This window comes from Belonocnema kinseyi, chromosome 6, assembly GCF_010883055.1.
Source record: "Belonocnema kinseyi isolate 2016_QV_RU_SX_M_011 chromosome 6, B_treatae_v1, whole genome shotgun sequence".
NCBI classification, from domain to species: Eukaryota; Metazoa; Arthropoda; class Insecta; order Hymenoptera; family Cynipidae; genus Belonocnema; species Belonocnema kinseyi.
In genome coordinates, this window is record NC_046662.1 from 51,514,876 (window position 1) to 51,525,279 (window position 10,404).

At 20.2% G+C, this 10,404-nt stretch overlaps 1 protein-coding gene across 1 annotated transcript in view; it reads left to right on the forward strand.

Moving 5' to 3' along the window:
• The window catches only part of LOC117174661 (pleckstrin homology domain-containing family A member 8), a 13,578-nt gene extending 3,425 nt beyond the window's left edge, over positions 1–10,153 (forward strand). Inside the window, exons 2-5 of the mRNA XM_033363947.1 lie at positions 3,914–3,969; positions 4,039–4,160; positions 4,239–4,389; positions 9,635–10,153. Coding sequence (XP_033219838.1) covers positions 3,914–3,969; positions 4,039–4,160; positions 4,239–4,389; positions 9,635–9,817 — 512 coding nt within the window. The 3' untranslated portion in view covers positions 9,818–10,153. The remainder of the gene's footprint in view (positions 1–3,913; positions 3,970–4,038; positions 4,161–4,238; positions 4,390–9,634) is intronic.
• The last annotated feature ends 251 nt before the right edge of the window (positions 10,154–10,404 follow it).

Genomic DNA, 10,404 nt, shown 5'->3' on the forward strand with positions numbered 1-10,404 from the left:
CTTATGAAATTTCCTTAGAATTTTCAAAAATACCTAAAATTCTTTGGAATCCTTTCGAATTATTGATTTTTTTTAAACGCCCTAAGATATTTCAAATCCTTTAAAATTTGTTGAAACCTATTAAAACTAATTTTTTTATTTAAAAAATGTTAAATTAAAAAATTTTTTCGAAAATATTGAAAATTCCTTTGAATTTTTCTAAATACCCTGAAATTTGTAAAAGCCTTTTAAATCTCTTCTAATTATTGATATCTATTAAAAATTACTGAAGATATATCTATTCCATTAAAATATTTTAAAATTCATTGATCTTAATTTTTTCTTTAAATTTAAATTTTTAACTTCTCGAAAATAATGAAAATGTTTTAAAATCCTTTTTTTTTAATTTTCAAAAATACCCTACACTATTTAAAATTCTTCAAATCTTTTGAAATACCTCGATATTTTTTTCAACTCTTAAAAATTATTGAGAAGTTTGAAGAATACCCTAAAATCTTTCAAATTTTCGGAAATCCTTTTAAATTTTTGAAAATTCCTTGGAATTAAAAAAAATCTTCAGTCTTTCGGAATCATTTTAAATTATGGGATAAATGGAAAATTCCTTAAACCTTTTAAAATATCCTAAAATATTTCTAATCCTTGGAAATCTTTAAAAATTCTTTAAAACTTTTTAAAGCTTTTAAAAACTTTCGGAAATTTCTATAAATGCCCTAAATCCTTAAAAATCCCTTGGAATCATTTCAAATTATTGAAAATATCGGAAAATATTTCAAAACCTTTAAAATTTTTTTAAATCTCTTGATTTTTTTATAAGTTTAAAAAATTTCTTAAACGTTTTAAAAATACCATAAAATCATTCAAACGCATTAAAATCCTTTCTAATTAGTAAAAAAAAAATCCTCAAAACTTTTGAAAATTCCTTGAAAGTTTTAAAAATACCTTAAAACATTTGTTTTAAAGCTCTTGAAAATTCCTTGGAATTTTTTAAAAATACACTAAAATCTTTAAAATCCTGTGGAATCACTTCACATTCTGAAAATCGATAAAAAATTCATGGAAATCTTTTAAAATACCCTAAAATATTGTAAATACTTTGAAACTTTTTAAAGCTTTTGACATTTTTCGGAATTTTTTAAAATACCTTAAAATCTTCAAAATCCTTTGAAATCATTTCAAATTATTGAAATATTTTAAAATACCCCAAAAAAGTTCAAATCCTTCAAAATGTTTTGAAAATCATTCTACTTTTTTTTTAATTTGAAATTTACAAATTTAAATTTTAAAAATTTTTAACTTCTCAAAAATATTGCAAATACCTTAGAATTTTTTTAAATACCCTAAAATTTTTAAAAGCCTTTGAAATCTCTTCTAATTATTGAAATCTATTAAAAATATCCTGAGATATTTCCAATCCTTTGAAATAAAATCTTTTAAAATTCATTGAAATTAATTTTTTGTGAATGTTTAATTTAAATTGTTTAATTTAAAAGTCTTTCTAAATTTAAAATTTTTAAATTTTCAAAAATATTGAAAATTATTTGGCATTTTTCAAAATACCATAAAATCATTTTAAACTCTTGAAATTAAAAAAAAACAAATATCCTTCAATAGTTCAAATCCTTTAAAATTCATTGAAATTAATTCTTTGTGAATGTTTAATTTAAATTTTTTAATTTTAAAAATCTTTCTAAATAAAAAATTTTCGAAAATATTAAAAATTCTTTCGTATTTTTTAAAATACCTTAAAATTATTTAAAAACTCTTGAAATAAAAAAAATATCCTTAAATATTTCAAATCCTTTAAAATTTATTGGAGTTAATTCTTTGTGAATGTTTAATTTAAATTGTTTAATTTGAAAAATCTTTCTAAATAAAATTATTTTTAATTTTCGAAGATATTGAAAATTCTTTGGCATTTGTTAAAATACCTTAAAATAATTTTAAAACTCTTGAAATTAAAAAAATATCCTTAAATATTTCAAATCCTTTAAAATCTTTAGATATTCATTGAAATTAATTTTTAGCAAATGTTTCATTTAAAAGTCTTTCTAAGTTGAAAATTTTTACCTTTTCAAAAATATTGAAAATTCTTTGACATATTTTAAAATACCTTAAAATCATTTTAAAACTCTAGAATTTTAAAAAATATCTTTAAATATTTCACATCCTTTAAGATAAATTAAAATTAATTTTTTGTGGACGTTTAATTTAAATCGTTTAATTTAAAAGTCTTTTTAAATTTTCGAAAATATTGAAAATTCTTTGTCATTTTTTAAAATACCTTAAAATCATTTTAAAACTCTTGAAATTAAAATAATATATCCTTAAATATTTCACATCCTTTAAAATATTTAGAAATTCATTGAAATTAATTTTTAGTGAATGTTTAATTTAAAGGTCTTTCCAACTTTAAAATTTTTACCTTTTCAAAAATATTGAAATTTCTTTGGCATTTTTTAAAATACCATAAAATCATTTTAAAACTCTTGAAATTAAAAAAAAAATCCTTAAATATTTCACATCCTTTAAAATATTTAGAAATTCATTGAAATTAATGTTTAGTGAATGCTTAATTTAAAGGTCTTTCTAACTTTAAAATTTTTACCTTTTCAAAAATATTGAAATTTCTTTGGCATTTTTTAAAATACCATAAAATCATCTTAAAACTCTTGAAATTAAAAAAAAAATTATCCTTCAATATTTCAAATCCTTTAAAATTCATTGAAATTAATTCTTTGTGAATGTTTAATTAAAATTTTTTAATTTTAAAAATCTTTCTAAATAAAAAATTTTCGAAAATATTAAAAATTCTTTCGTATTTTTTAAAATACCTTAAAATTATTTTAAAACTCTTGAAATAAAAAAAATATCCTTAACTATTTCAAATCCTTTAAAATTTATTGGAGTTAATTCTTTGTGAATGTTTAATTTGAATTGTTTAATTTAAAAAATTCTTTCTAAATAAAATTATTTTTAATTTTCGAAAATATTGAAAATTCTTTGGCATTTGTTAAAATACCTTAAAATTATTTTCAAACTCTTGAAATTAAAAAAAATATCCTTAATTATTTCACATTCTTTAAAATCTTTAGATATTCATTGAAATTAATTTTTAGTAAATGTTTCATTTAAAAGTCTTTCTAAGTTGAAAATTTTTACCTTTTCAAAAATATTGAAAATTCTTTGACATATTTTAAAATACCTTAAAATCATTTTAAAACTCTAGAATTTTGAAAAATATCTTTAAATATTTCACATCCTTTAAGATTCATTAAAATTAATTTTTTGTGGACGTTTAATTTAAATCGTTTAATTTAAAAGTCTTTTTAAATTTTCGAAAATATTGAAAATTCTTTGCCATTTTTTAAAATACCATAAAATCATTTTAAAACTCTTGAAATTAAAAAAAAATCCTTAAGTATTTCACATCCTTTAAAATATTTAGAAATTCATGGAAATTAATTTTTAGTGAATGTTTAATTTAAAAGTCTTTCTAACTTTAAAATTTTTACCTTTTCAAAAATATTGAAATTTCTTTGGCATTTTTTAAAATACAATAAAATCATTTTAAAACTCTGGAAATTAAAAAAAAATATCCTTAAATATTTCAAATCCTTCAAAATCTTTTAAAATCCGTTGATTTTTTTCTTAATTTTCGAAAATATCTTAAAATATTAACAATCCTTTTAAATATCTTGAAATCCCCTGAAATTTTTTACAGTTCTTGAAAATTCCTTGGTAGATTTAGAAAAAAAAAACCTAAAATATTTTAAAATTATTTTAAATTTTTCGAAATCCTTTAAAACCTTTTATAGTTATTGTAAATTTTAATTTAAGAATATCTTTTTAAAATCTTTCGAAAGTGAAAAAAAAAACAATAAAGAAGTAACTCAATATTTGATTTTAATTCCAGAAAAATTTGGAAAACTCTTTGCGCCAGTAAAGTATGATATGCAACAAAATATAGACGTGAGTAAAAAATTCTGAAAATTGCATCTTATTATAAACTACATCGTCATCGTGTCTAATCTCTTACAGAAATTAAACACAAAGTATAATTCGGATAAGGAGAGTCACTGTACGTTGCAAGATATGATATTGTCTGAAAAAATAGCCGGCGAAAGTGTAACCGCAACTGAAGCCTTGTTGTGGTTAAGAAGGTAAAATTTTAGCTAAATATAAATGATAAAATTTTTTTTTAAATAAATGGATTTATAAATTATTGATTAATATTCCAGGGGGTTACATATGATCCAATTATTTTTTGAGAAGATTATTCAAGACTACAAAACTGGAAACATCACTGAAGATTTAGTAGCTTCTTTGAAGAAATCATACAAAGAATCTTTAGAGCCCTTTCACGGTTGGATGGCACAACAATTATTTGGTGCAAGTATTTTTTACGGAAATGGGAAAGTTCGTGTTTTGCGAGAATTAAATACATTTTTGAAAAATACATAAATTTTTTAATGAAAAGTACAGACTTGCAACCACACAGTTGAATTTTAAAATAAAAAAATAAGTTTTCAACCAAAGCGATGAATTTCCAACTAAATGATGAATCTTCAAGTAGAATAAATTAATTTTTAGAAAAGAAAATCAATTTTCAACCATGAAGATTAATTTTTATCAAAAAAGACAAATTTTTAACAAAATTCGTGAACTTTTAGCGAAAACTAATTTCAAATAAAAATTGAATAGTTATACTATTAGTTGAAACAATTTTTTTTTTCAATAAAATAGTTTAAGTTTCAAGTTGAATAGTCAAATTTTAAATAAAAAGTTTAATTTTGAAAAAAAAGAAGATTTAAAAAAAAACACAAATTTTCAATTAAAAAAATAAATCTATAGCCAAAAAAATGCAATGTAAAAAAGTAGTCTTTCAACTAAATACTATACAAAAAAAATGAATTTTTGACAAAATAGTTCAGTTTTCAACAAAAGCGATGAATTTCCATCTAAATGATGAATTTTCAAGTTGAAAATAAAATAAATTTTCAACCATGAAGATTAATTTTTATCAAAAAAGACAAATTTTTAACAAAATTCGTGAATTTTTAGCTAAAACTAATTTCAAACAAAAATTCAATAGTTATACTATTAGTTGAAACAATTTTCTTTTTTAATAAAATAGTTTAAGTTTCAACTTGAATAGTCAAATTTTAAATAAAAAGTTTAATTTTGAAAAAAAAGAAGATTTTTTCAAAAAACTACACAAATTTTCAATTAAAAAAATAAATCTATAGCCAAAAAAATGCATTGTAAAAAAGTAGTCTTTCAACCAAATACTATACAAAAAAACGAATTTTTGACAAAATAGTTCAGTTTTCAACAAAAGCGATGAATTGCCAAATAAAATAATGAATCTTCAACTAAAAAAGTTAAATTTTCTACTCAAAACAAATTTTCAAATAAAGATTTCAATCAAAAATGGAATAGTTAAATTTTCTGCTAACAAAATTAATTTTCAACAAGAAAATTAATATTTTAATAAAATAGTTGCAGTTTTAGGCATAGAGTTCACTTTTCAGCTAAAAAAATAATTTTGAACTAAGAAAAAATTTTGAAACAAGTAGATTAGTTTTCTACAAAAAGGTCGAGTTTTCAACTGGAAAATTTATTTTAAACCAAAAAGTTTTTCAAGAAAGTAGTTAAATTTTTAATTAACAAAATTAACTTTTAAACAAATTAAATGAATTTGCAAACAAGAATATTTTTCTAAAAAACAGGACATTTTTAAAGACGCAGTTGAATTTTCAACTAAAAAGATCAATTTTCAAGAAAAAAAAACGAATTTGTAAAAAATTAGGTAAAATTTCAACCAAAAAGTAAAGTTTACTAACTTAAAAATTAATTTTTAACAACAAAAATATTCTTAACAAAGTAGTTAAATTTTCTACAAAAGAAATTGATTTTTAACAAAAACAAATTAATTTGCAAAGAAAAATGTTCTAAAATAAAAGGCAATTTTTAAACACAGAATTGAATTTTCAACCAAAAATGAATTTTCAAACAAAAAGATTAATTGTCAACAAAAAAGTCGAGTTTTTAACTCACAAATTAATTTTTAACTACAACAAAAATATTCTTAATAAAGCAGTTAAATTTTAAATAAAAAAATTAATTTTTAGCCGAAATAAATGAATTTGCAAACAAGAATAATTTTTATAAAAAAGGCAACTTTGAAACTAGTGGTTGAATTATCAATTAAAAGGATCAATTAAAATAAAAGGAAAACAAATATTAAAAAAATTAGTGAAACTTTCAACCAAGTAGGTGAATTTTCAAAGAAAATTAATTTTCTACGAAAAAGTCAAGTTTTCAACAAAAAAATTTGATCAACAAAAATATTTTTTTTTAATTAGTTAAACTTCTAACAAACTATTAAAAATTTTTTTTAAATAGTTCAATGTTTAATAAAGTAATTGAATCTGCAACCGAATAAATAACTTTTTAACCAAAATAAATGAATTCGCAAAGAATATTTTTCTTAAAAAAAGGAGATTTTTAAATACATAGTTGAATTTTCAACTAAAAGGATCGGTTTTCAAGATAACAAAAACGAATTTTAAAAAAATTAGGTAAAATTTCAACCAAGAAATAGATTTTTCAAACGAGAAGATTAATTTTCAACCAAAAAGTCGAGTTTTCCACAAAAAAATTAATTTTTATCAACAAAAATATATTTTTAAAGTAGTTAAAATTTTAACAAAATAGTTCAATGTTTAACAAAGTTATTGAATCTGTAACCACAGGAATGAATTTTTAACCAAGATAAATAAATTGGCAAACAAGAAGAATATTTTTCTTTAAAAAACGACTTTTTTAAATCAGGTTAAATTTCAACCAAAAAGTCGAGTTTTTAACTCAAAAATTAATTTTTAACTACAACAAAAATATTCTTAACAAAGTAGTTGAATTTTCAACGAGAGAAATGAATTTTTAACAAAAATAAATGAATTTGCAAACAAGAAGAATATTTTTCTACGAAAAAAAGGATATTTTCAAACACATAATTGAATTATCAACTGAAACGATCAATTTTTAATATAAGATGAATGAATTTTTAAAAAATTAGGTAAATTTTCAACTAAGAAGATAAATTTTCAAACAAGAAGATTAAGGTTCTTCCAAAAAGTCGAGTTTTCAACAAAAAAATTAATTTTTAACAAAAGAAAAATATTTTTATCAAAGTAGATAATATTTTAACAGAGTATTTAAATTTTTAACAAAATACTTAAATTTTTAACAAAGCCTTTGCTTCTGTAACTAAAGATATTAATTTTTGATCAAAATAAATAAATTGGCAAACAAGAAGAATATTTTTCTAAAAAAAAAGTCATTTTTAAAGACGCAGTTGAATTTTCAACTAAAAGATTAATTTTCAAAAAAACAAAAACGAATTTTTTAAAAAATAGAAATATTTTTAAAAAAGTAGTTAATATTTTCACAAAATATTTAAATGTTAAACAAAGTCATTCAATTTGTAACCAAATAAATGAATTTTTAACTAAAATAAATGAATTTGCAAACAAGATTAATAGTTTTCTAACACAAAAAGGAAATTTTTCAACGCATAGTTCAATTTTCAACTAAAAGAATCAATTTTCAAGAAAAGAAAAACCAATTTTTAATAAATCAGTTAAATTATCAGTCGAAATTTTTTTTCCAACTAAAAGAGATGAATTTTTAATAAAATACATACATTTTCATCCAGATAGTTCATTTTTAAACTGACAGATGCGAATTTTTAACCAAAAGCGGACAATTTAAATTTTCAGTTATTCAATTTGTAACGAAAAGAACTAAATTTCAACCAAAAATATTTTTAATTAAAAGCCATTAAGTTCAATCAGAATGGATGAATTAAAAAAAAATCATGTTATTTTTCGAATAAAAAACATCAATTTTCACCAAAAAATAAAACAAGAAAAATAAAAAATAAATTTTCAACTAAGAAGAAGAACCGATAAAATTTCAATCAAAAACTGTTAAATTCAATCAAAAAAGGATAATATTTTTGTCCAAAACAGTTAATTTTTTAATTTGAAAATATTACTGTTTTTAATTTTCGCTATAAAAAAATAAAAAACGTTTGAAAACGTCCCTAAAATTTTAAAAATAAAATAAATATAAATAAAAAAAAATTATAAACCGAATAAATGGATTTTTTTAACTGTACAAGAAAATTTTAATCCAAAGATGAAATCGTCAAATTTCCATTAAGAAAAATGTATTTTTAAGCAAGAAAAAAAAACAAATTAAAAACAAAGAGGTGAATTTTATCAAATGAATTTTTAACAAAACAGTTCAACTTTGAACTAAGTAAATGAATTTTCAAGAAAATATGAATTATTAACCAAATAATAAAGTTTTTAACCAAAAAGATGAATTTTCCACCCCGAAAATTAATATTTAATCAAAATAGATGAATTTATAATAAAATACATCAATTTCGTTAAATTTGGAAGCCAAAAAGATAATTTATCTACAAAACCAGATAGTTCATTTTTAAACTGACAGTTCCGAATTTGTAATCAAAAGCGGACAATTTAATTTTTCGAATAAAAAACATCAATTTTCACCAAAAAAATAAAACAAGAAAAATAAAAAATAAATTTTCAACTAAGAAGAAGAAGAACCGATAAAATTTTAATAAAAAACTGTTAAATTCAAGCAAAAAAGGAGAATATTTTTGTCCAAAACAGTTAATTTTTTTATTTGAAAATATTGCTGTTCTTAATTTTCGCTATAAAAAAAAAAGTTTGAAAACGTCTACTTTGAAACGTCCTTAAAATTTTAAAAATAAAATAAATGAATTATAAACTTTTATCAATAATTTATATTAAAAAGATATTTTTCATATATTAAATTTGAATTTTCGCAAAACGTTTAACAGAATAACAAAAAATATTCAAAACCGAGTTTATTTCAAGCTTTTTTAAAATTTTTTTCTCAGTATAAAAAAAAATAAAAAACGTTTGAAAACGTCTACTTTGAAACGACCCTAAAATTTTAAAAATAAAATAAATATAAATAAAAAAAATGAATAATAAACTTTTATCAATAATTCATATAAAAAAGATATTTTTCATATATTAAATTTGAATTTTCGCAAAACATTTAACAGAACAACAAAAAATATTCAAAACCGAGTTTATTTCAAGCTTTTTAAAAATTTTTTTCTCAGTATAAAAAAAAATAAAAAACGTTTGAAAACGTCTACTTTGTAACGACCCTAAAATTTTTAAAATAAAATAAATATTAATAAAAAAAATGAATAATAAACTTTTATCAATAATTTATATAAAAATGATATTTTTCATATATTAAATTTGAATTTTCGCAAAACATTTAACAGAAAAACGAAAAATATTTAAAACCGAGTTTATTTCAAGCTTTTTTAAAATTATTTTCTCAGTATAAAAAAATAAAAAACGTCTACTTTGAAACGACCCTAAAATTTAAAAAATAAATATAAATTTAAAAAATGTATTATAAACTTTTAGCAATAATTTATATAAAAAAGCTATTTTTCATATATTAAATTTGAATTTTCGCAAAACGTTTAACAGAACAAAAAAAAAATTCAAACCCGAGTTTATTTCAAGCTTTTTTAAAATTATTTTTTCAGTTGCTTGCACGTATGATCCCCGCAAGAACACAATTAATGGAAATTCTTACAAACGGACACGAAGAAAAAGAAGAGGAGATTTTAAATGATATGGATGAACTCACGAAAGGATTAAAAAAGAACGTAATCGCCCTCCACATATTCTACGATCTCCACAATTTAAACAGCAACAATCGAGTATAATTAGCGGGATTTTATGATTAAGAAATGCTGGAAAAATATTTAGAATTTCTTATTAAAACCGAGAAAAACTGTTATAAATAATATAATTATAATAATTTATTAAAATTCGTGTTTTAAATTATTATTTTCTAACTTACTCCAGGTAAAAATACGCCTTCTTTGGAAGGATTGAACTTACATCTTTGGTGCAAAAATTAAAATTTAAGCCTTAATCCTATTTCAGTTTTGATTACTCTCTTTTTAGTCTCTTTTGTCATCGACTCCATATAACTCAGCCATGTAAAATCGCTTTGCGTGTGATTCCGCTAAATTTCGCAAAGCAATCGTTCCTGTTATAATTTCAATTACTAAAAAAAATAAAGCCAAACTGTTTGTTATTTTTTCACTCAATTCCGGAATTGTTTTCTTGTCAAAAAGAAGAAACAATTCGAGAGGAAGCTGCAGCAACGTTGACAATAACCAAAAACTGGCTAATTCAGGAATCTGAAAATTTAAATAAAAACAGAATTATGAGAATCATTCAGAAACTATTTTTTTTCATGATTCTTTTTATAGAATTCTGATTATATATTAAAGGCCATCCATAA